Genomic DNA, 27574 nt, shown 5'->3' on the forward strand with positions numbered 1-27574 from the left:
CAAATTGGTTTCTTTAAAAGTGGATTTCCTATATTATCCATGCCAGATGACAGCAGTTACTGTTAATGATACTCGCATTAAGTGTTAGGGAATAAGGTGGTAGTGTTCTTACCTGGAAATGAATAAGGAGAGAGGAGAGTTTTTCAAGTAGCCAGGCATGAGCATAGGTACATAGGAAAATAAGACTGATCTATAACATCAATTATGTGCATATATTTAATGTGTTGAAGCTGACCACTGGTTACTATTGCGTCAGTTTGCAACCAGTGCTAGGTTAAGCATTGGTTTGTAACTGATAATCATGGCTTAAAATGTAAATAAAAACTGTGAAAATGGCACATGATTATTGGTTGCAAAACCAGTGTGTAATTGCAAGTTGCACCTTTCCCTAAAACCCTCTTTACACTGAACGGTATCCATCCATTCTGTGTCCTTTGTGCGATTTTTTTTACTCTCAAATGGGGTTGTACTACGGGACGCAGAAAGGACGCAATCCAGTGGGGAGGGGGGGGGCTTCCCAATATTGGTAATGGAGGATTCAGTTAAACCAAAGTGTAAGGCATTGGAGGCAATGCACAAGATGGTTAATATAATTGTACCACAAGTCTGTTATTTTCCCCAAAGGCTGCTTGAGTAAGCTTTATTTATGCATGCCATGATTAGGTCCTTGGTGCTCTTTTTGATTTTGCAAAGGAAAAAAGTTTTTCCTGCTATTCTTCTTTTCTCACTGTCCGTCGTAACAAAATCCACCATTGAAGTTCTGATAAATGTTGATGTATGTTTTAACTTTAGGGCATACTCAATTTTCTTTTACAGCTTAAAGGGATAATAACTCTTCGAAGGAGATCTATATTTCACAATAAAAACATTGTGAATAACTCAGAAATATAATATATTGTTTTACCACAAAAATGGCAGTTATAGCTATTATTCTGCTTTCTGAGTTTGTCTTTAGATCACGTGACCTCCATTGATGGCTATACTCTGTTAAAATCTCTTATGAGATTTTAACAAAAAACCAAACTTTTTAGAAAAAAACCAGGGACTAACTTTGAATGTAAAAATGGATTCATTTACCATTGGTAAGTATGGGAAAATTGTTGTTTACTCCAGGAAAATTCATTTTTTGGCCAAAACGAAGAGTTATTATCCCTTTAACAACCAGCAGTTTTGAAAAGTTCGATCCCGAACAATATTTTATTCGTGAAAGTAATTTGTTTTTACATCAATGTTTTGTATAATACAAAGTGCTTGTTACTTAAAATTGTAAAATTAATTGTATTCAAGATAATGAAGGCATATCAAAAAGACAAATATAGTGAATGAGAAAATACTTTAACAAATATAATTTTATTTAAAGAAAATCTTAACACATAACAATAGAGGAATTTCAACCCCTCATCTTTTTTACATGATACTGGACAGTTTAACTATTCATTTACAAGTCACATCAAAAACATTTCACTCCATAAAAACAATTCTTGTAAGTTTGAGTTTTATCAAATTGACTCAAATATTTTGATACATGTAAAAAAAAAAAAGCAAGACATTTCATTTTTAAACTGCACACCTGAGTATTATGTTAATTGTGGAGACTTAATAAAAAATTTGTAAAACACTCTATAAATCTTAACTACACAAATATTTTAAAAAGTCTTCCAGATTTTCAAAATTTCTTTTGATTCACTCTGCTTTCAGGGCATACAGATATAGACTATAAAACATTACCTAATTTATTTTATTATTTTTTTTTTAGACCTAGCTGTAATTTAACATATGTTTAGTTTCACAAGAAATCCCCCAAACTAACTATTATATGAACACAATGGCATGGAATAAGGTTATTACTTGATCTTTTCAATGGGGGAAAATTGTGAATTTTAAAGGTGCTACATTTTTGAAGTCTAAATTATTTTAATAAGAGCATTTCTATTGAGTTGCAGGAATAGAATTAAAAAGCAGGCTATTCTATACTTCTATTTATGCTGTAAAAGTGCCACAAATGATATATAAAAATATATACATTTTTCAAAATAAAATTATGCATCTGACACTTTGATCACTTTTGCCTATAGAAAAGATTACCATAACTGACATGAGGCTGTTATAAGACTACATATTATTAGGTTGCCTTAACTTTTACTCAAAAGAAAACATTAACGTAAAAATATTGAGCTATTCATACATGTATAAAAATAAGTGTACAATTGGAAGATAGCATGTCACAAAATATTGTAACAGTACGATACATCAAGTAATTAAGCATGCAGGTAATTCACATTATCTTAATATTTCAATGCGCTACAAAACAATAATTTTATTAAAAAGATTATCAAGAGGTCCATTGTAAGTTCAATACTTTAAAAAAATCCAAAGTACACAACCATCAGTTGAAAAAAAAATTAAATGTTCATATGTTAAAATTGTTTACTACTTTAAATAATATATTTAAAGATTATATTTTCATGGCAGCTTAGTTTCATGAGTAGTGTTGACAATTGCCAGGTCTCTAATTACTTTATTTTGTAAAGAATGGTCAAATTCTCGATTTTGCATTAATAAATAATATCAATCATACAGTTATGAACTGCTACTCCTAAAAACAGTCTTTTTATTTTATTTTAAATACGTATCGGCACTTCAGATTGGTAAGTACTACAGCAATAAAAAAATATTGTTTGCATTCAGATCTATGTTGAGAATCATCAAGTTAAACGTGGACAACTGCAGAAATGTGTGCCACAGGACCAATGCTGTTCTCAGAAAGAGAAGGGAGCATTAAGTGTTAGCATACATGGGCATGTGAGTGTTTGCACACATTTTTACATGGATCACACACAGATAATGACCCACAGTTCTTTAGTGAAGAATTCACTAAATTCATGGATCAGAATGGAATACATCATCAGTTAAAAATACCTCAAGCAAATTGGGAAGTGGAATGCCAAAATAAATGCATTCTGAAACATCTTCATATTGTTCATGCAACCTGAGGGAAGCCACTGGAAGTAGTCTCTCAGTGATGATTTGATGATGTATTACACTACACCTGTAATTAAAAATGGGTCTAAGAAATAAGTCTCCTGAAAAGTTTCCACGGGTCATATTATGGAACTGCAGGATGCCCTAATACAGTAGCATACATTACAATGCACATATACCAGGACTTGCAAACATATCGAATGAAGGATCAATGTCTTTGGGCCGAGTGTGTTGTAGATCTAGCACTAGGTAGTACAGATGGTGTAATAACAATCTTTGTTACCTGATTGGCAGTAGTTTAATTACTATACATGGATTGGTTGCACCTTCGTGAAAAAGGGAATATTGCTGAAACTTTGACATCTTCTAAATCTGCTAAATTACATGTAATTTCAAGGCAAGATAAGAAGTACATAAATCACAGTGTGTCTTTTTCTAATCAGAGTCTAAGTGAGGTTTAACTCCAGATGGGTTCACTTCACTATAAGGAGGTGGAGGCGAAGAGGGCTGTGATGTCACTGGATCACCAGGGTTACCAGGCTCCTGTTGCCAAGGGTTACCATCTAGTAGCTGTTGCTCAGGGTTACCATCTGGTTGCTGTTGCTCAGGGTCACCAGGCTGCCTCTGTACATGGCTAACAGGCTGTGATGTTACTGGAGCACATGACATTTGGTAACTTTGCAACTTTTCCTTGGATACACAAACGCGCTTTTGGACTGGCATTATTACTGAGGAGTCCCAGTAACACCATATCATGTCATCAGCAATGCAAAGGCAGCATAAGGTGTTGAGGCAACCACTGCAGCATCCATGATCACAATTACAGCAGTGAGGGGGTAGACAATCACAGCCATCTCCGCCACAGCAGTCGCAACAGTCTCCGCCACAGCAGTCGCAACAATTTCCATCACAGCAATCACAACAGTTGCAGTCCCCGCAGTCTCCACAGTCTCCGCAGTCCCCACAATTTCCACAATCAATGTCACCCATGACAGTGTCCTTTTTCTAAAATGAAATGTCCATTATTACAAATGAATAATTATTTGAAACAAAAAAATATATAATATAATGAACAACAAATATATATATATATATATATATATATATATATATATATATATATATATATATATATATATCAGTGTGTGTGTGTTAAATAAACTGTGTTAGCAATCAGTTAACTAAGTTAATAATTTGTTAAGTTCATTGACTGTGAATTTTGACAATGACAAAGTGGCTGAAAGGCAGTCATTTGCAGTCATTTATTTTAGTGAGTTGACCTTCTAATCAAACTCACTAGCTCATCTTGGATTTCCACATCCACTGCATGAGCTTAAAGCAATCCAAACCAGGATTTAGAATCCATTCTACATGCATGATCACTTCTTGTTGAACTTATCTGAGGACAGTTAAAACTTTTAAAACACACACACACATATATATTAATTGACAGATAAATGGTCTTCATCAATATGCCAAAAAATAATCATATTCACCATCCCTAATTAGCTGCCTATAACCTCAGCAGTCAGCCATTTTGTCACAGTTTGAAAATAACATAGGTCACAGCACATGAGTCTCCCGGACGTTATCCGAAAGTCGAGTTATGGTTTAAAGGATGTATCTGAAAAACCTGTGCCTAACCAATTAGGGTTTTGATCTTTTCCTTTTTCCAAAATAATTAAGATGGAGGGGGGGGGGTGCAATTTACCTATGAAAATTTTATTAAATATGAGCTTTTGGCAGGGAAAAGCTTGGCTTGGAAGGCTTTAATTGACACAGGAATGCCATTAATAAGTTCTCAATATCATAATTTTGTATTATTTACAATCCTCTTCAAAAGCTGTGCCAAAAGTTAAAGTTAAAGACTCATATTTCAGTCACCTCTTACCAAGGTTTAACCCAATCCTGGGATACAGTAAGACCTCTGCATTTGGCGCTGGTCAATTATCCCAGCTTCGCATTGAACCTAACCAAGAGGTGACCTGAGCCAATGTAAATAACTGTATAAAGGAAGTCCTTTATCATGCGAATCCTGCTGTCGATCCAGCTAAACTGTGATTATAATAGTCTTTAATGTTTTAGTACTAGCAGGCTTCCAAGAAAGTTCAAGTACACTTGAGATACAAACAAACTTTTTTCTATTCCCATTTGTAAGACAGGACACCCTTTGTCAATTATGCCACAGACCTGTGTTAGTAGCCTAAGCATGATAAAAATGGCCAAATAACAGTATCGAATGTTATAAATATTGTTTGTGAATTTATCAAACATCAAATGGTAAATATGAGTCAAAACCCATACCTGATTCCTCACAACACTAAAAAACGCAACAATTTTTCCAACATAGATAAGATGAACAGTACAGATTTCCTTACCTGCGGAGACGTGAGAATTTATGGTCAGGTTTCGCCGTGTTTTGACCTCTACCTGTAGCGGTCGCGTTTGATCAATCCAACAAGCTGAGAAATGTTTAGTAATTCTGTAATAGCAAATGAAAAGGGTTTTAAATAATACAACCAGGAACTGTCAGGTCCTGTCCCCGAAGCCTTTGTGATCGTTATCAATAAATGTGTCCCATTTCCCTGTTCCTGTTGTTGTGAAATATGACGAAACGCTCGTGACACATATTGTGTTAGTAGTGACTCGCACAACCGGTGATGATTGTTCAGTCTACTGGTTTTAGATGGAATTTCAAAGATTTGTAGAAGAACATAAAACATTAAATAATAATAATAATAACAGATGAAAGAAACAGAAGGATAGAAAATATGTAATTATACCATGATAAGAAAAAAAAAGATCGAACACCACAGTTAAAAGTCCTAAATACCTGTAACAGTGTGTAAGTAGCCTACGTGGGTCCTAGACACTGCATATCAAAGATGTGCCAAGTTAAGCAATTTACAACAAGGTTCATTATGATATAAGATCCTGCCCACTTGCACAATAAATGAAACATGAAAGGAATGGCCTATGGAAGCAACAAATTTTGATTTGATAATCCTGGATTGTTTGAAGGGGGAGGGGGGGGGGGGTCCAGAACTACAGGCCTCGGATGCGAAGCCGACCGTCGCCCCCTTGGTGTGAAGTTAGGGGACTGCTCAAGGGTCCCGAAAATGTTTTGGTGTTTTGGAGGACAAGCAGTGCCCTTTGGTACGGTTTAGAACTATGATATTGCTAGTCAAAATTCTAATTTCAAGAGTGGAATATTGGTGTGATATATTTTCAGGGCCCCACTGACCCCCCTCCCTAAATCCGTCACTGTAACCCATGCCAATATTTTCGTTTTGAACATACAAATATTAAGTTATAGGTCCACCATAGGCCTACTGTAGATCTACGGGGCTTTCTCACCAAACAAAACGTTGTTCAACCTGTAGGGTGTAGATGTACATAAACTCTTTATATTCGACGTTTTCGTTTTTGGTTTTGACGATTCATGATTCATTTAGATAGTCATATATTTCTGGCATTTCGGAAGGAAATAATATATTTCATAATTTTATTTTTAATATATTTATTTAGCGTCTAAAATCCATAAAAATAGGCCCTATGTTCGGTAGAGTTTACAAAGTAGGCCTACAATGTACAATGCAAATACAAATAAAATACAATGTTAAAAGGTTTCATTTAGATTAAAAGTTAATGGAATTAAAAGTAAAGAGAAAACGTGTCTTGCATTAAAAGTTTTAACTTAAACCTAAAAGAGAAAAATGTCTAATTAGGCTATAATGTTTTATATTAAAAGTCAACAGAAATAAGTTCAATTATAATGTACTATAAAATATAAAATGGACAATCATAATTTTTTTAAAAAGATAGGTTTTTATGTTTTTTTAATCATCTGCTGAGCTTATATTCCTTGGTTCTGATGGTAATTGATTTCATTCATATGAGGCCGCGTATTCAAATGTTGACATGAAACACATTCATTTGAGGGGTTTTATCGTTTTACAGGTCTGACCGACACATGAAATATGATTTGGGCACATCTTCAAAATTATAAAATATATACATTTAAAATGAAATTCATAATATGTAAATTATTATAAAAATGGAAAAACTGGATATAGTACTGTACAAATAACGAATTATGAATAGCGAACGAAATAAAGGTTCTGAAACAAAGCCTTGTCCATTCATGCTGATAACATAGGCTACTGCAGAAAGTTCTTTCAAAGAGCGAGCATGTAAAGAAGCAGGTTTTTGTGAATAATCGCTTTTTATAAGCTCGGTTCCTTTTATTCAGGTAGCTTTGAAACATTTTGTACAGCCGAGTAATTTCTTTTCAATTCGTCATTTCTATTATTTACTCAAGACAATTATTCACCTTTTGGATATTTAGTTAGCTACGGGGGTCGAGAGAGGTAAATATGCGATATATGTATAGGCCTAGCCTTCGCATTTATTTGCATTGCAGTTTCAGAAAAAAAAAACCTATACAATAATATCATAAAATATTTTCTCCGAGGTAACACTTCAAAAACAACAAGTGGATTCTGTAGCTATCAAATATTAACAAACAGTTAATCTCCAGATTTACTCCATCGCCGTTTTCTCCTTTATTTGGAGGGACCGTTACGTCAGCATTAAACAACCAACCGTCACAGATCTAGAAGAACGGTCGAAAATGTGGAGGTAAGTGTAAAATAGGTTCACTTTTTATCACATTTGACGAATAATGTACCCATAATGTACCAAATATTTGCTGATGAGTTTATTTGGCTTTAATAAGCTATAATAAGCCCCCAGTCATCGGTTATATTAATTAGTTTTATCAGTTTATTAAGTTTTTACAGTCTCATTAAGAGTAGGCCTATTATATTATTTCGAATTTTCCAGCTTCACAAACATCAATTTAGGTAAAATCTGGAGAGATGATAAAAGTAAAACCAGCTATACATTGTAAATAATGAATTTTTTCATGTATGGAGATAATATAACTCTGCGCATGGTACAATACGTAGGCTACAGGCAGATCTACAGATTAATACATACATAATACGTAATAGTACGTGTGTATAGTGGAAAGTCTATACGTGTACATGCCATAATTTGACAGCAGATCCAGAAAAGACGAGAGGGGAAGGGCAACAGAAAGAAAGATATTATATATAAGAAAAAGATTTTAAAGGCAAAAAAAGGGCAACAAAAGTTATTTTCCACTCCTAGGGTCAGCTTGACATTTTCCATTGAGAAAGATTTCATACTGGTCAGACTATTTGAAAGGCATAGGAAAATATCAAGTATAAAATGATTATATCCAGAAAAGACGAGAGGGGAAGGGCAACAGAAAGAAAGATATTATATATAAGAAAAAGATTTTAAAGGCAAAAAAGGCCAACAAAAGTTATTTTCCACTCCTAGGGTCAGCTTGACATTTTCCTTTGAGAAAGATTTCATACTGGTCAGACTATTTGAAAGGCATAGGAAAATATCAAGTATAAAATGATTATACTGCAATAGGATACTTTTAAACATACAATACCCGATTAACTTTTGTTGGTAAACTTATGTTATTAAACTTTAAAAATACGCAAATAAGAGCAGTAACTCAATTTATTACATTGAATACCACGTGACACCTAGGGGGAGTGCCTTTGCCCATATACGTCTCATCTATATGTCTGCTTTTTAAAGCTTTAATAGATCGTCAGAATTAAGTTCACTGATAAATTCAAAATGAAAAGTATTGTTTGGCAAGTGAAAGGGGGCCGTTACTCACAGAATGTGAAAGGCTTAGCAGCAATCTAGTACGGGAAATATACAGCTGCACAGTGGAGCTGCCAATCAAACACATATATGGACAAGTGTGACCTACTTTAAAACTCAGACACGCTACCACAGGGTAAATCAGCAATTAGGCTAAAATTACGGGTTTATTTGTAAACTTCCATTATTTTAAGATAGGCTGATATGTAGTTGATATTTCATCTATCTAATACTGACAAATTCAGAAAAACACCCAAATTTTGACAATTTACTGTTAATTACTACCGTAAATTGCCGAAAGGATGGAAAATTTGACAACGGGCATTAGCCTACGATGCACACATTGCTAAAACGCCCTTGAGTATTAAATCAATAACATACATTGCTGAATATTACACGAACTTTTTGGTCGTAATACCTTTCTTAATTAGCTACTCGATACCTTATCAACTAGAAAATTGATTGATTTGAAACCTCTGCAAAGAAAAAAGAGAAATAAAGGAAATTATGATAAAAACGGGGTCTGTTTAATTGGTTTGACACGTTCGTTGGACGGGTGGCAAGAGACCTTGACTACTCGATCATTTTTTTCTTGCCATCATGTTTTCATGCATGACAATGACAATGTAAGTAATTTAAAGGTAACACTAAATTCTAATATTTCTTTTATATTGATTTCATGGAAAATGCTTCTCAAACGCCACTGTTGGCACTTTTCCCTTAAATTGTTCATGGTTTTTAAATTACTTGTCCCTCTCAAAGACAAACGTCTTTCTCTTCTTGACGTTGATTAGAATACAGAAAAGCTGCAGATTATACGAACACGTTGAAAACAAGAGGAGGCATTTAACATTAAAACATAACATGATAGGGCGCATTTAACATGGATCAATCCAACTCTGCAGGGACTCCTGCTGAATGCAATCAGATCATCAGATTAACGTCTCCTCGTGGGGTTGAGTAGAATAGAGAAAAGCTGGTGATTATATGAGACAGTTGGAAACAAGAGAAGACTTGTTAATCTGTTAATCTGATTGCATTCAGTGAGAGTTCCACCGGAGTTGGGTCGATCTACGTAGAACGATAGTTTCACTGGGAATGAGCCCTAAGGCAGTTGTAAGGAAATACCCATTATTTTCAATTACATGTGTCATTGGAATCACACATATCGCAAAATGGAATTAAGTGTGCAATACTAAAGTAACCAAAAGGGTAAAAGGATAGGAAAACAGAAAATTTCAAAAAGACTTAAAAACACGATATACGACATGCAATTGTATTCACTGTGTTAACTGGTGATTTTTTGCTTTAAACGTTGCATAAATTTGGATAGGTGGTGATGGCACACTAAGCATTCGTTTCAATAATAGGTGGAGCGTCTTTACTGTAAATGAGATCAGATTTAAATTAACAGAGAGAGAGAGAGAGAGAGAGAGAGAGAGAGAGAGAGAGAGTTTCACAAGGTTTAAGAGTGGAAAATATTTCAAAGAGCAAAAATAGAATGAATACACGAGAATATCTTTTCGTATCAAGAAGTACTTAGCAACTTCGCAAAAGAAATGTTATTTGTTTACTCTCCTTCAAAACTAAAGTTTTGGAATACAGTTGTAAAAAAATGCATATCACCGCATCGGTCAGCAAAAGGCTGCATTATATTCTTTAAATAAAATCAGCTAGACGACAGCAATAATATTGACCTCAAAGTAAATACGCAACGACAAAAGAACTCTAAGTTCAAAAACCATTGTCAACCTTCCTTACGTACATACATACTAGAGTAAAAGCTGAAAAGCAAACAATTTCCACACCTTTATACGTATACTCGTATAACAAATGACTATGGCTGCCACTATAGTGCTGGTGAAACTCAAGTGGAATAGTGCTCTTTTCTTCTCTGCAACTTGACCAGAGGCAAGAGTGAAATATGTCTACCAAAGATTTGCAAAGATTCCGAGGGGGTAGGTACTTCACTACGTAGGCTTAGTATATGGATATTTCACTAGTAAACGAACAAAAACCCTGTTAGAGATGTGGCTTAAAAGATTCTGAAAGGAACGTCACGGCCTATTTTTTTGCTATACGAAAAATATGTTTTAGGATAATTTGTATAATTATTACTATGATAAGTTATGATATATCTTCTAAAGGGTCCCTTCTCTCTTGTTGATGGACAGCACGTAGTGGCCTATTTAAGGATACAGTTTTGATATGAAGCATAGGGCAAGTCAGTTCATTTCGGTCCCATTTAGTTTTATGCTATACCGGTATATGTTTATAGGGAAAGCAGTTATCAGAGACACATGAATAATTGTGAATCATCGAATGATGTAACTGCATCTTTACAAATTTTATATATAACAAACGACCCGTTATAAGTTACAACAATCGTGTAAGAATTTATGTGCGTGGACATTACAATACGCTTATTGTTGAATGGGTTATGGCAACCTGGTAAACACCCCACTGGCTGGAAATGAGACCAATTCTTGACCAGTGGTCAAATTCAAACACCACTTTATGCTTCATTACTCTTCAATATGATGGCTAGTTGTGCAGATATACATATGAAACGAACTTAAGGGGAAAAGAATGACACATGAATGATAGCTTTAATCAGTCAGGAATAGTCCGAAATGAGGGCCCCATTGGGTATTTGCGTTACGCGTGAAAGCCACTTTTTTATTTTCCGAGATGTAAAACGTTCACATAATTTAACGTGCTCTGTGAAGCACCCTATTCCCGTGACTCGTGAATGCGACTTTTTATTTTTCGCTCTGTGTGAGACGAAGTCATTAATTTAGATCCGGTGATTCGTGATTTTCAGGATTTTCGACTCGCATTATCAATGATATATGATTATGAATAAAGATTATTTACTGTGGTTTGTGAACCGATGAATTTATTTCCCGTGAACTGAGATCATTACCCCAAGGGGAGCCTCCGAATCTGTGCACTCAAGCACTTTTGTATGAAAAAAAAAAAAAAAAAAAAAAAAAAAAAAAAAAAAAAAAAAAGATACATTAAAAATTATCAAAAATGCCTGAGCAAAATTGCATTAAAAATAATATAAGGGCTAGAGCTCGATTTTTCGGACTAAGCCTCGAAGTCCCACTAATAGTTCTCTCTGACTTTTTTTGGCACTTCAGAGCAACGATACTAGATTTTAAAAACGGAAAAATGTACACTCTCTTTAAAGTAATAAAAACAGTCAACGAATAAAAACAAACGGCAAAAATAATTCCACGTTTAGGGGTTATTAACTATTCTGTGCACACACTTTTAATGCAGTGGAAGCAGCAATCGATCAGTAGACTGGTTACTTCATTGAAAAATGCAACGGCCGAAAGTTTGTTGATTTAACTAAAGTGCGTTTGTATGCATCATTGAACAAAAGAGTGACGTGGAGACGTTTTCAGCCAGTACCGGACATTTCTCCTCAAAGCTAGAGTGGCTTAGGATAACTTGTGTTGAAAAAGTGCTTTTAAACATAAATTTATACAAGTAATTAATTCGCTTTCTTCAACCTTTTTGAGAATGTCAACGCGAGGGTTACCACTGACCATTTGGCTCGGGCAGTTCTGGGTTGCAATGGAGAGACGAAGTGAAGATGCCTTTTAGATGGGGAAGAAATACCGGAGAATTTGCTGATATTCAAGGTCTGATATCCAGGGTGGGAGGCTAAATTATTTCCGGAAATATAAGTTTCCGTATAATGCGCGTAACTTCAAGGTCTTAGCTGTGTCCATTTTGTCATGACAAAGATGTAAAAGATGGGGTAACGCAAACAAAATTACGTTAGTTTTCATATTTTATTGATCACAGGCATGTCTTGATCGATAAAATATTTTATTTCTATGAATGTGTTTTACTACGCCATTTAAGTCAATAATTTCAATAAATAGATATTTCTTTAATTGTAATTTATCTTCACGAGACCAGTGACATTTCACAAAAAAAGAAGAATAATTAAAAAAAAAATTGAGAACATTTTTAATAACTGATATATTAAAATGTGAATACATGTAGGTATTGTTGCACAGCAATGAAAATACATAATTTAGTTTTGATATGCTGAAAATAAATAAATGGTTAATTTTGATTTCTACAGTTTTCTGAGGCAGGCCAAACATTTCTATACCTTATGTACATGTAGAGCCCATAAGCTACCAAAAATTAGAACTGTAGAACTTTTAATGACTAAAACTCCAGGAACGCTGACAAATTTTAAGAAAATTTATAAGCCTAATAACTGACACTTTTTTGATATAATTCTAATACAGATCCATTATCAATGTTATCTAAAAACTCCTTTCTGTAATCATTCTTAATGTTTATAGCTGTTTTTTTATTGTATTCACTATTATACAGTCTAACTGTTAATTGCACATAGATATTATCAATTAACTATTTATCTTGAAGAAAGAAAGATAAGTCTCAGTTAGGACATAATGACAATTGCATGACAAACAGCAATAACATATTATAAAATGTCAGTTTCTCCTTATCAGTGTGAATAAAGACTTTATAAGACCATCAATCACCTAGAATACAATCATATCTTAAGGCACTCATTCATAGTATCATGGCATAAAAGAAGTGAAAAATAGTAAAAGTTTCTGTAAAAATACCATTTTGTGCAAGGTTCATAATTCCAGTACTCAAAATGAATTTGGTACTGTGTTACTATGAGCTGTTTTAAATGAGATTACGCTAATATTTGTCATCAAAAGTTCTACACTATAGATAACAAAAAAGATCTATAGCTGGCAATAACAGTATACCTATCATCTCACTTTGTGTCAGCAGAGTAGAAATGTGTAGAAATTATCCTATTATTTACAGGTTTAGGATCCTGATATGGTAAATGCTTAGATGTTTTAATATCTAATTTAAAAAATACTCAGACATAATGATAGTCATTGTGATAAATCAATTTTCTTTTTTTCAGAGGAAAAAGATGACCTCTACCTAACAGAAGCAAATACCAAAAAGTTGCGGATTGGAACATATGCCATTTTAGCACAGCTTCCCAGTCGTAAGGCTTTTATCTCTGATCTGGGTACCTCTATGACAAGAAAAATGTTACGAAGAGACCAAGCCAAATCACACCCATACCCTATGAAAAAGAACAAGATTGACCCCCGCCACCTGGGAAGGAATGTGGACAAATTTAGCAGCAAGAATCATCTGGTGGATATTGAATTGGGGGACTATCATGGTGGGGATGCAGCCATGGATGAGAAAGAACAATACCATCAGAAGAAGCATATTAGAGATATGCCTACATCAATTGCCATGAAGAAAGTTATAAGGTAGGACTTCATGTTTTTCTTTATTTATGTAGTATTTCGTAGTATGTGTATTCATTTATGCAGTAATCATGATGTGTTTTAACAGACAGTTTCATGGGATTAGAGACAGAAAAAAAATAGACACAAGCCTATAGGCAGGAATAGGGGAGTGGGGATAGGCCTTTTTTCTGGGAAAAGTTCTTCTCTGAAATAATCTGATCTAGATTTTTTTGTACAGAAGGCAAAATTTTGTAGTAAAAAGGCCAACATTTTTACAATTTCCCATTAGTTACCCATTCAACCACTAATTTACATGTACGTAGACTCTGGTAAAAGTACTCTATTAAGACATATTTTTCGAACAATTTATGCCTCAATACCAACTTACCCTTCACACCCAATAAAAGTCATTTTTTAAACCTGGAGTAATTGCTGTAATAGTAGTACAATAAGACTTTGAATTGTTAGCATAAGCTACATGAAAAAGACAATGTCAGAAAAAAATGCGTAATAAATAATAGAGCATATAGATGCATGAAATAATTTTAAAAAAGTTATGATTGTTAACATTATCCTCATTTCAGTAAGGGAATCAATTAGATCAATTATAACAACATGCTACTTCATTTGAAAATTTTCTTGGAAGTTTACATATTATAATTTGTATATGCAAGTTAACTACCAGTACAAGGTGGTTTATTTTGATGTATAGACAACTTGAATTTCTATCAGCCCATTGAAAAATGTTTTCCATTAAAACTCTGGCATATTTTTACACCTTACTTCACTCATTTTACAAGAAACAATCAATACATCTACAAGATTCAATATTCATGCAATCTAAAAGTGCACCACTTAAACAACAGCAAAAAAGTTTGATAAAAAAGAAAATGTAAGTACATAACTGTTACAGCCTTCTTGGTGTGGTTAACAAATCTTTGATAAACTGTTTAATTGAGGATATTTCAAGGAGCACAAATGTGTGGGTATATAGCTGTGTTATGCAAGGACCTCTGTGTAAAAAGTTCAAGAAATGAATTCATATATCTACAAAACCCATCCCTGTTGCTCCCCGATCCCCATCTATTTTTTAAAATATCATATCCACATATTTGAGTAATGCCTGTTTGCCTTTTCTTCTGAAATGAATTTTTGTGATTTTAAAATTTTTATATGCTTTGATTTGTCATAATAATTCAGCATAAATATGGTGAGATTAAGAAACTGAAGTAAGACTTTCCAGCAGTCTTGTAATACACCTGCAATTTTAATATGCATTTCAAGTTCACGTTCGCGTTCCTTGCGAAATACAACAGCTTTACTATTAGCTACAAAGCCACTAGATAGAACATATAGCACAATATACTTGAAAACTAAGTTCAATACCAATGTGAAGTCTTAATGCGGTCAATACACAAACTTATAAGTACTTGAACACTTGGCAAAATATTGTGTACCCGTTGCTAGGTGCTTTGTTAAGCTGTATATTGTAGTCACATAAAGACATGCAGAGAAGGCTGAAATGGTAGACGTTATACCTGGCCTTTAGTATGAGCCGTAAGTGGGGCAAAGGATATTAGATTATATAGACGTGTACACAATACAACCCTATACCTGTAAAAAAAATCGCTTTAAAACCCCCTGCAAACAAACATTGGGTCTAAACATAGCTTGGGGAGGAAAAACATTTTTTATAAAGAAAGGTGTTTAAAAAAAGCATTATGAATCCTGGCTGTTGACATCATTTAGGGTTGGCGTAACCGGAAACTCAATGTTTTTATTGTTCTCCAAAAAATGTCAAGATAAAAAAATCTTATGTTGACTCTGTGGTTGCATTACACTGCATTGTTAGAAAGCCTTTTATTCTTCCCTGCATTTTGACCTGTGTTGTAACACCTGTACTATAGGTCTATAGAGGAACTGGCAGTCTGCTGAAATTTTACTAACCCAAAACTCGACAACTTATATATATATATATATATATATATATATATATGGTAAAATTATTTTTAGTAAACAACCAGTATGCACAATTAACTTATTTCCAAAAAGTATTGTTTGCAACAGAAAAAGTAAGTAAATTAAAAATGCAAAATAAAATTTAACCCGATTTCTGGTGGTCTTTTTCAAGTCTGGAGTATACATTCCTGTACATAATTTTTTCACAAAATTTTACTTGTTGTTTTAGTCCAGAAAAAATTTTAGAGTTTGTTCACCTGTCCTTGGCCTATTTTTTTTCTAACACATATTTCATTGTATATTCTGTCTATATTTGTTCCATACAGTGTTTCCTGATCTTTCCTTTTTTATAAGCAGCTTTATTTTTACCCGTATGCCGTCAATAATATTTTACAATAAAAAAATGATAATAGATAAAGTACAGTAGGTTTATTTCAGTCAAGATTAATTTGATATTCAAAGTTGCTATTTTTTTCAACTCTTGATCATTGTTTTCAAAAAGAATGAAAAATCCTGTTAAGTCTGAAAAGTCTATTTGAAAAGTCTATTTTTGTGGATTGCTATTAACTTGAGGCAATGTTAGACATTGTCACTGAAGATACAATTTAAATCTTCACCTAGGAGGATCAATGTGTTACATCCCCTGTTATTTTCTATCTAATTGATAAAGTAACCCTTAATTAAATAAAGAGATGTGAATTTAGCAAACCTCACTTCAAAAGTCAACTTGAAAAGAATTGGAAGTAATATTTGTTTTGTAGCTTGTGCTATGGAAATTTCATTCGCACTATTCTAGCTTTGACATTTGATGTCATACTTCATGTGTTAATAATGATCAATGGCACACAGTTAGGGCCAATTCCCTGTCCAGTTACTAGGAACCTGAAACCATTTTCACCCACTAAGGTTGTATGGATACAGAGGACCAGCCCACATAACGGGGCTATTATCACGGCTGGATGTCAATAAAGTAACTACCTGTGTATAAGATGGGTTCAGTATTAACATTCAGGTAGACAAGCATGCAGTCAACAAAATAGATTAAAGATGTGGGTGGAAAAAAAGTGTCCTTATCAAGCTCTAGGATGAAATGGAACTTCACTTGGCTATAATTTAAACAAGATGCAGATATTGTAGTTGCCATCAAATGGAAAGACAAGTCAGTTGAAGAAAGCAGGACATACTTGACTAACTATAACAATTAAGATGCGGTTATGGTAGTTGTTGACAGTTCGAAAGATAAGTCAGTGAATTGATTGCTGGTACCACTAATGGAAAGGTGATATGTAGTAATAGACTTTCGAAAGAGCATACAAAAACACCAATCAATTTCTTTTATCAGAAAGAAGTTTTGAATTTTATTGGCAACTGTGTTTGAACTGTGATAAAGTAAAGGACAATTATGCATGTTGCAGTCTCTAGCGACGTAAAGTGTGTCAGACATATCTACAGATAAAAGAATTAAGCAGAATGATAAGACTTTAACTGATTTGTTGGCAGCTGAAACATTTATTCATGTTTGACATGTCTGCGAGAGATACAGGTGTAGAAAAAACATATGAGTACATACTGGAAGAAAGATGCCTGCATACTTTTACATGGAAGATGAGAGAGGATCTTTATAACTACAAACAGCTACACAATACATTCACAGGCACTGGAAAAGTAACAGTGTGGGGTAGATGGATTGAAATCAACCATTGACATCAAGTATACTAGATTTGGATCAGCAAGTAACACATTCACGTGTGATCAGCATTTTTTCAGTATTCTGTGGACCACTAGCATTTTTATTTACAATGCAAAACCATATTAATTGATTTGACTATTGCTCAGGAGTATATATATATATATATATATATATATATATATATAAACAACCTTTGTTTAGTTGGTGTTTTGGAATGATACAGAAAACCAATACAATTCCACAAATAAGCTGCACCAATATTGATTCTATGGGTTGTATAATCGAGGAAGAATCCATATAATTTGTCGCTAAGTAAGATTGCTCTTCGTTAGCACAATGCACTTTGGAACGGACAGAGAACTGGGCAGTGTATGTACCAGCATGTAGCTGATTTTTCTGCAACGATGGAAACAAAGTCAAAGAATAAAGTCTTCCCAGCACCACAAGGACATAAGGATGACTTGGTGTTGGAGGAGTGCAGCATTAATGGATCGGTTTCTAAACGAAGCACATGGCATTATGAGCGAAAGCGTAAGAAGAAAGAAATACCAGATCCTCAAGCATCGTCACTGTTTAAACCAAAACGTGGACGTAATGAACGAAGGCAAAATATTCAGACCAGGAAAAGGTGGCTTAATTTCTTATCAAACTATCCAATATTTTCATTGGTATTTGTAAGTTATTTGTAATGAAACTAAGATAATCAAAAGCATTTTTTTCAAAAGTATTTAGACATGAAACAGTATAGGGCATTTGAAAATGAATGCACTTAGTTTAAAAAAATGAAAATGGTCATTTTTAATGGCAAATCTGAGAAATTAAAAAAGTATGGAAACTTCAACCAAAGCTAGGTCAGAAAGTTTGGACTGTCACCATGCACCTGGGCGAAGCGTGCAGAAGGAAATCAATAACTAAGTGATATTGATGATATAAGTTTGAAATAGTTTTCCCCTGGTTTGTGATTATTTATTCAACTGTGCAATACCCAGGGCTTGTGTTGTTAGTACATTAGAACTGAATTAGGTGCAATATTTCTTGTACACATACAAAACAGAAATGCTAAATTAATTAGACAGCTTATGTATTATAGATTTAGTTATTTTCCTTTCATTTAGTAAAAAAAAGATGATATAGCAATTTAAAGAAATGACTTAAATAGAATATGCCTATTACTGTCAGAAAATGACCACTCTCACTTTTTAATGTTGAATATTATATAACTTCTCATCTAGATTAAACAAAACCCTCTGAGTTATGAAACCCTGCCCCAAATAACAGATGTACCATTTTGTATTTAAAAAAGTGTAAAAAAATTATCTTAAAAAATTTAGTGTTTATTATCATCTCTGCAGGCCATGAAGTAAAAAATAAGAATTTATTTCATTTAATAACATAAACACCTGCAAGCACGTTTGCTGAAAAAGGTGCCATGTGAGAGGCCGAAATATTGGAGAACAAATAACTTATTCTTTTTAAGTTTATTGTAACTTAAACAACTGCATTGGGTGGTTAATAATAATAATAATAGTAATAATGCTTATTTATTTAGTTTTTTTTTTTTTTTTTTCGTGTGGACATCCATAAATGAGAGAACTGCAGTTATGGTGGGATAAGGGTGCTTAGAAAAGTAGCTGTAGAGGAACGTGTCACTTGGATCCCATTCCCAGAGATTAGATCGATCTAACTAGATCGACCTAACTACCTGGGGGTTCACGCTAAATAGCTGTCAGCCAAGCGGGCATGAAAGTTAATTACCCCCTTACAGCTTGTAGTAGGCAGGACGGACATTTAAGCCGGATTATCTGACAATAATCTAGTGAGACTCCACACGGGAATAAATGGATCTAAAATCTATGGGAATGTGCCCTTAGATGGTTTCTCAATGCAGCTGTGTTTCTGATTTGAAATGTGTTTGACTTAGAAATTTGGGGTATTTGTTTGTCCATAGACAGAGAAGTATTTGTGACAGTGATGCATTTTATTAAGTAATTCAGTTATAAATGGTATTAAGTAATTCAATTTATAATGGTTTATCTTCAGGGACAGACTAATGGCCAACAAGGTGTCCACTGTCACAGGCTGGGCTGGTTGGAAGTACCGAAGGAAGTTGGTAAGGCCATGATCAACAACGAATTCATTTATATATAGTCTAAATAGAATGAAATCAGTCTTGTTATACTTACAAAAAAATAAAATAAAATAAATAAATAAATAAATAAATAAAAAATAAATAAATCTGTCCAAATGATTAAAATTTATTTTGCTTTCAAATTGCATTTTTGCCCACATATTATATTTTATTCGATATTTTGTTATCAAACATTTTTAGTAGGTATTTGCCATTTAGCCACCTACATGTATATCCAGTAATTAAAGTATACAATATTATGAATGATATTATTTGTACAAAAAATCTGTTCTGAACTTTCATCCACATGCTTAATTGACAGAAATGAAAACAAAAAATAGCATTACATCTTTCTAACTTGAACATTTCAGGCATACAACAAATTCAAGGTTTCTGCAAGGGAGTTTTTTGGTTATTTTGAAGTATGGGGCAGTTCTTTCAAGAAGATAGAAGGTAATAGTGTGATGAAAAATTAAAATGGTCTAAACATTCATCCTGACATTTGTGTGAAATTGTGATTTTTACAAAGCAAGAAAAATATTCTTATGTAGACCAGCTGTGAATAAAATCTTAAAAGAGTTAAAATGCTCCAATCAGTCAGTTATTTAAAGAATTTTTAATCATTCAATCAACATTATTTTTAAACTGCACAGAATATGTTCCATCTTTTTTTTTATTAAACCTAAATTAATTCTTTATTTTTTCTGTTTTCCAGGGCATTTTGGATCTGGTATTTTGTCCTTTTTCACGTTCCTGAAGTGGCTATTTTTCCTCAATATTTACCTGGCTGTGATAGTTTTCACCTTTGTCACTTTGCCACAGGTTATTTTCAACACCCAAAGTGCATATTTCACTGGGAATAGTTCCAACCTAGACACAGCTATAGCGCTCGCTAATAACTGCTCAGAACAATATACTGTGAATATTACCACAGATTGGAGATATCTCATTCTTGACTTCCTGCAAGGAACAGTAAGTTGTACATTTACTTCACAAAGTTGCTTTTTTTTCCACAATTTTAATCACATTAATTTTATAGGCCATTAGCCCATATTCATTGATAAAGTGTTGCCATAGACACTTATTTGAACAAGCAAACCTTTAAATAAATAAAGGAATTATTTGAAAATCTATAGTAATAAAAATTCTACAGGCAAAATTTCAATGTCATCAAATTGGGTTTAGTTTATTGACTGACTGGTTGATTAATTGATTTAATCAATTGTATTTTCTTCAAAGGGCTGGATGGAGAAGACTGTACTGTTTATGGGGAATTACACTACAACTTCACTGTATATAGGGAGTTTTGATGCAGTATCATACTCATACAACATGCCCCTGGCTTACCTGTGTGTGGTCGGAGCCTACCTTGGACTCAGTCTCCTCATGCTAATGCATCAGTAAGTAAAATTGTGAATTTTACAGATACTGTATTTTTAAAATCATAATTTCTTGAAATTTGAACTTTTTTGTTAATTGGAAGCAACAAAATTTATAAGAAGGCTACTCTTTAGTTCTATTCCATGCAGCAAAAGCACCACAAATGCTTATAAAAAGATATTAGTTTTGTGATCATAAAATTATGCATCTGAAAGTTTGATAATTTTGCCCATTGAAAAGATTGAGTCATTGCCAAAACAATTATTATTATTATTATTATTATTATCATTATTATTATTGTCATGCCAATTATGACCAGTTCTACAATATAACTTACATATCAAACTTGCTCGTAGTCTGTTTTGATATTGCCATGTCATGATCAAACGATGTAATTTTTTGCACCTAAAAGCTTCCTGCCTTTTATCTTTTCCCCATGATTTCAAATGGTCCACAAAACATTTATAATCTCATGATATTGGTTCTCTCCCATTACAGCACTGGAAAAGGTTTAAGAGAGAGCATGGTTAACAGTGAAGATAAATATTTCCAGCATTGTAACAAAGTCTTTGGAGGTTGGGATTTCACACTCATGGATGATAATGCAGCAGAATTACGTCACAAGAGTTTACATTTTGAAATCACTGTAAGGAACTCAACTGACAATTATAATTGCAATTTATAGTGTATATATATACACATTATAATTGGTGTAACAAAAAAAAAAAAAAAAAAAAAAAGAAAAGAAAAATACAAAATGTATAAGAGTATTTGATTGAAAACTTTTGCTAGTTTGAAGCCTATGTGATGATTCACAGGAGAGGTTAATATAACGTTAAGTAGAGCATAATTTATGGATTTTTGATATACAGTATCTCTTTCAAGTATTCAAGTGTTTACCAAACTTACTGCATGTCTTAAAGGGCCATAATTTTTGCTATCTTTATTTTAGGCTGATTTACGAGAGGAACGTGATGCACATCGAAGGCAAAATCGGTCTGGCTGTAAAAGATTTGGGTTAGGTTTACTTCGCGTCTTTATCAATCTTTTTGTACTGGCAGTGCTGGGGGGTTCTGGATATCTCATTTACTACGTGCAGGTCAAAGTCACAGAGGTAAGGGCAAAAGCAATCGGTTTAAATTTATTATATTTTTTAAAATGCAAAATAAATAATTATTTTCAATGTTTCATGAATTTGGTCAAAAAAATAGTTGTCCTTTTCCAGTTGGTAGTTGTATTATTTTGTAACTGATTACATTTAAAACTTGATATTACATCTTTCCTCTGTAAAATTGAGATATGCTCTTAATTTATAATTAGTAAATCCAAAATATTCAAGTGTACTGTTTCCAGTTCCATTCTGTTGCAGCACCTTTTTTTTTCTTAATTTATTGACATACTGTTTTATATTAAAAGAAAGCTAGCAGTGATTGTTTAGCACAATATATGACTACATTTTATTTTCAGTTAATAACACATATTAAACCCAGTGCTTTATCAACTGTGTAATATCACATTTTTTTCAAGCTTACTCAAGGCTTGGACTACAACACCTACGGGACATTTATCCAGCTTCTAATCCAGTTTACTCCCTCCACAACCATTACATTATTGAATGTCATTGTTCCATTCATGTTTGAGAAAGTGGTGAGTGGAGAAGACTATTCACCGATGTTTGAAGTACAAATTACACTGGTTAGGTATGAATAGAACCGTTATTATTTTATTTTATTGCCCTGTGAAAATCATTAAACATGAATTTTTTAAAATTAATATTTCGGGAGCCAAAGGATATAGCAAAAGAGTGAATGTTTTAGTTGTTCCTTGATTGTCTCCCCAGAGTTGTTAACTTTTGGTTTCTTTGGCATTCCTTTAAAAGATTTATAATTTTTTTTTTTTACAGTTAAAATTTTACTGTTTTCATTTATATATATATACATGTATATTAGTATTGAACATCTGATTCAGTCTTTTTTGCTTCTCTTCCAGAGTTGTGTTCCTGAAACTTGCCTCTCTGGCAGTACTTATAGCGACCATCTACATAGAAGTGACATGTGCCACCAAAGACACTTGCAATGTGGGCATTTCACCGTGCCCCTCTATAGAGGTGGGTCTTTAGTCTAGGAACGATGCTTGGTATAATGTTGGTCGCTCACCAATCTCTATCATTGTCTTTGTTGATTAATATTATACTGGTATGTAGTTCTGCAGCCTTTTTGAATTATGCATCTTTTAAACTAACATCATTATAATCATCACAATAATAATAATAATAATAATAATAATAATAATAATAATTAATGTAGTATTTTGGATATCCTTCAAACTGCTATTTTCTTCATATCTTGTTTTTGTTCAATTTGAAATAAAACCAGACAATTATCTGTATATAATGGCTTCATTCTCGACAAAAAACATACTTTACAGCAATTTCGAAAGTAAAAATTGACAAAAAATACACAGCTTATTATCTTGACATCTACTCTTTAAGCACTTTTTTTATATTTATTCATTTACTTAATTATTCTTTTTTAACTTTCCAGTGTTGGGAGACCTATGTTGGCCAGCAGATATACAAGTTGGTTATTATGGATATGATCGTAGTAACTTTCACAACTCTTCTCATAGAATTCCCAAGAAAGTAAGTTATGGATTTACATATGTATATCTGTAAGGAATAGTAGAACTACTGGAATAAAGTCATAATAACTCTTCGTTTTGGCCAAAAATTTGATTTTCCTGGAAAAAACGGCAATTTTCCCGTCTTACCAATGGCCAACGACCCCATTCCTGCATTCAAAGTTAATCCAGGGTTTTTTTCCTAAACGTACGGTTTTTTGTTAAAATCTCTTAAGAGATTTTAACCGACGGAGCTCTCTCTGACATTGCAAAGTCACTGGTGACCTACTTAAAACCGCGGGAAAAGCAGACAACAACAACACTATATAAGATTCATGAGATATATTCGTCTTTTTGTTAAAAATGCATTTATATCCACAATGTGTGCCATTCTGGGCTTTTCGTTATCCGACGTACTGTACAAAAACTCGCAACTTACGTCTGAGGGTTTCCCGCCATGTTATTTTGGTCTCGAATGAACGCGAGAATCCGCATGACACCATTACGTCATTAGCAACGAATGCACTTGTCGACCGGAAAAAAGGGATCGAAAGCCCTATTGACAAGCACAGATTTTAGTTTTCCTACAATAACGGCCGTTTTAGTGGTAAAATACAATAGAATATATTTCCATGCGTTGTTTACAATGTATTTCATGCGGATTTTTGAATCTCAAAGGAAGAGTTATTACTGCTTTAAAATCATTTGAATGAAGACGGAATAAACTTTGTACTGATTGGCTAGTACTGATTTTTGGATCACTAAAAAATGATGGTACCATATATGACAAAACACGCCAAGCAGTTTTGGTCAAAAAGTTGAGAAGGTTCATCAAAATTATCATCACATTTGCCATAAAAGTATTTCATTATTTAAATATATATGTAAGATTATAAATGGAATAAGATACATTTTTAAAATTTTTCAGATTGATTGTGAGCAAGTGTTCCTGTGGATTGTCAGAAAGGATAGGCTTTCAAAAATTTGTCATCACACAAAATGTGCTTGACTTGGTGTATTCCCAGACTTTGTGCTGGTGAGTGAACTTTTTCTAGAATATTTTTTCACAAAAATTATAAACCATAGTTTAGCATTCATAGCATTGCTCTGGAAAATGTTAAAGATTAAATGCTGCATTCATTTTCACATTGATGGTATTATTTTTGCTTTATAAAACCATATTTTCAGTTGAAAAAAGTTGCAGAAAATTATTATGTGCTGTGTCTGGTTTCATCTCTTTCTCACCCTGAAGACATTTCTCTAGGTTGTCAAATCATGAAGTAAGAAGTTTTTGACATTCTATTTCAGGTTGGGAGGGTTCTTCAGTCCCCTTATTCCAGCCCTCTACGTGATTAAGTATTTTATTTACTTCTACCTCAAAAAGGTATGTTCTAAATGTCTAAATTAAAAACTTTTCCTATAATTGGCAACTACACTGATCATTCTTCAATAACATATTGTAATTGTAATCATTTTGTACCAGTGTTAAGTGGTAAATGCCAGACTGCATTAAGTGAATAATATTGTGAACATTTCAGGCGTCCCTGTTGGTTAACATGGAACCGCCTGACCGTCCATACAGAGCTTCCAAGTCCAATTCATTCTTTATGGTCATCCTGATGATTGCATTTGGACTCATCTGTTTACCTGTGGGCTGGTGTATTACTAAGTAAGATCTCTTGTTCAGTTCTCAACATTCTTTTCAAGTATAAAATTACATAACTTTAAAATATGATTCAAGTGTGAAAAAGGTTGTTGCCAAACTTTTAATATTTATATGTTGAAAATGAATATGTAGTCTCCATGATAGTAAATATGTCCACAGTATTTTAGGGATGCGTTGTCATCTTTTTTCATTTCAATTTATTGATCTGCTCATCTTTTTATCTAAAAAATTGTTTTAAAAAAACATATTTAGGTAGATTTAACAACTATTTTTAAATGGGATGTGTATTTAAAGATACAATTAGGACTAGAAAAGGGAGCAAAAAATAATCACAATTCCATAGTAAACTTCCGCATATTTGTATTCAAAAGTAGTTCTGAAATATGTCACTATATTGCATGTTTGATTCCCAACAATGTAGTAAGAATAAAATCTGTCTGTGATACATGTTGTAAAAAACCTCAAAAGTAATTTTTCTGTAATCTTTAAAACAAGTTGACTTTTTTTTCATTCCCAATTCTCATTTTTTAAAACTGTGGTATTTATTGCAGGCTAACTCCCTCCAAAGGATGTGGACCTTTCCGCATCTACAGCTACATGATCGATGTGATCCCTCTGGCTATTTCCACATGGCCAACGTGGTTGCAAGAAGGCCTAAAATTCATCTCTTCAGCTGGATTTACAATCCCTGCCTTTATCATTTTATTGTGAGTGTGCAAATCAGCCCTCAGCATCAATAAGTAAAATGTTAAGAATCAAATGTTCTATTACCTGGCAAAGCAGCGTTGTATACTCAAGTCTTAAAGTTTTAAGCTAGTTTTTATATACAACAGGCAATTTTCAAGATGTCTTAACACTAAGCATAGGCATGCTAATTTAATTTATTTTCCACATTTATGTACATGTACTACTTCAAGTACCTGTTGCAGTGCTGTGTTGTAGTATTAAGTTAAACATTATCTCTACTCTGTCAGTAAATGATACTTTGGAGTGTTCTCTTTTAAAAGCACAAATGCTTAAGCTACAAAAATTTTAACATAATGTGTATGCATAAATAGCACCTTTTGTTTGCCATTTTAGGATTGTGATTTACTACTACCATGCTTTGGCCTCAGCCAGAAAAGAGATGGTAAAACTGATGAAAGAACAACTTGCTTTGGTGAGTGTATAGTACCAAAGTTTGCTTTTTCTTTAAGTTATATTTTGAATTGGAAACTGCTCTGTTGTTTTAATTTCTAATTTATATCACAACAGGTTGTTTATGACTAGATTACTCTTAAAATTCCTTATTCCCTTTTTTCACAGGAGGGTAGAGACAAGCAGTTCCTGCTGCAACAAATCAAAGATGGTGATGAGGATGGAAAAGCAGCTGAGCAAAAAGTGACTGTGACAAAAGAGACTAATAAGTCAGTAGTAAGCGCTACCGAAGTCCGCTTAAGGAAAGTACAGTCACCTCCAGGAGTGCCACTAGATTCAGATTTTTAGGTTATTACTTTATCGATAGATGATTTTTTTTGTACCTTATTGTCTGTGGACAATGCACGTGTTGGAGCTTTCTGTGCTGGATTATGCTTTTATTTATTTTAGTTATAATATTTTAATTTTTGTGGTTATGTGCAGGGGTGTTTAATAAATTTTGAAAATGGATAGAGCAAAGCTGTGCATAATCAGTGTAAGGATCATGGTGTAGTTGATGTGATGAATCTGAACATTTTTACTTTTAGCTTCAAAGCAACACTGTGATAGTTTGCCATTTGTCTGCTCATACTTGTCACACAAACTGAAAAGAAAAGCACTGTACATACATGTGTATTTTGTCTGCTTACGAAGAGTGCATAAACCAATACACCAGGTGTGATTTTTTAAACATTCCATTAAAATATTAACATCTTTCTGATTAATGTTTATTTCTACTTTTTACTTATTTTCTATTAAGAAAATCTTTACAAGAAGTATTGTATTTCTGTAAGGGCAGGTCCCCTGATGTTAATGTTAGCTTTGGAAAGTATATTATAATAGAATATGTTCAATTATTTATTTAAGGTTTTGGAATTATTTAAAGTGGTTTACTAGGAATTTATGCAAGGCAAATTAAATATCTAAGTGTATTTTATATGGAAATCTTGAATATTGTTATTCCGTCC

At 33.3% G+C, this 27574-nt stretch overlaps 2 protein-coding genes across 6 annotated transcripts; one reads left to right on the forward strand and one right to left on the reverse strand.

Annotated features, from left to right (window-relative positions):
* Positions 1–1331: 1331 nt before the first annotated feature.
* LOC106178010 (uncharacterized) lies at positions 1332–5602 on the reverse strand. The gene is made up of 2 exons (XM_024075009.2): positions 5361–5602; positions 1332–3987 (listed from the first exon to the last, which is right to left on the reverse strand). The coding sequence occupies exon 2, from the start codon at positions 3970–3972 to the stop codon at positions 3418–3420; it is 555 nt and encodes a 184-aa protein (XP_023930777.2). The 5' UTR covers positions 3973–3987; positions 5361–5602; the 3' UTR covers positions 1332–3417.
* Positions 5603–7392: 1790 nt separating this feature from the next.
* On the forward strand, positions 7393–27551 carry LOC106157747 (transmembrane channel-like protein 7). 5 transcript variants are annotated; one of them, XM_087003541.1, is made up of 18 exons: positions 10459–10655; positions 12231–12353; positions 13646–14009; positions 19678–19747; positions 20137–20218; positions 20481–20737; positions 21005–21165; positions 21644–21791; positions 22098–22259; positions 22673–22845; positions 23135–23252; positions 23689–23786; positions 24693–24800; positions 25073–25148; positions 25303–25433; positions 25982–26137; positions 26511–26589; positions 26736–27551. In XM_087003541.1, the coding sequence occupies exons 2-18, from the start codon at positions 12305–12307 to the stop codon at positions 26913–26915; spliced, it is 2412 nt and encodes an 803-aa protein (XP_086859667.1). In that variant the 5' UTR covers positions 10459–10655; positions 12231–12304; the 3' UTR covers positions 26916–27551. The 5 variants fall into 5 exon arrangements, with proteins under 5 accessions (XP_013388945.2, XP_086859667.1, XP_013388941.2 ...); XM_013533491.3 differs by lacking the exons at positions 10459–10655; positions 12231–12353 and adding an exon at positions 7393–7623; XM_013533487.3 differs by lacking the exon at positions 12231–12353.
* Positions 27552–27574: the final 23 nt, after the last annotated feature.

This window comes from Lingula anatina, chromosome 2 (assembly GCF_051362555.1).
Source record: "Lingula anatina isolate TDL-2025a chromosome 2, LinAna3.0, whole genome shotgun sequence".
In the NCBI taxonomy this organism is placed as follows: Eukaryota; Metazoa; Brachiopoda; class Lingulata; order Lingulida; family Lingulidae; genus Lingula; species Lingula anatina.

Coding starts and splice junctions, on each gene's coding strand:
- LOC106178010 (XM_024075009.2), bottom strand. CDS start 3,972: ATGGGTGACATTGATTGTGGAAATTGTGGGGACTGCGGAGACTGTGGA.
- LOC106157747 (XM_087003541.1), top strand. CDS start 12,305: ATGCCTTTTAGATGGGGAAGAAATACCGGAGAATTTGCTGATATTCAA. Junction 14,010..19,677: donor GCCATGAAGAAAGTTATAAG/GTAGGACTTCAT, acceptor GTTTATCTTCAG/GGACAGACTAATGGCCAACA. Junction 26,138..26,510: donor CCTGCCTTTATCATTTTATT/GTGAGTGTGCAA, acceptor TTGCCATTTTAG/GATTGTGATTTACTACTACC.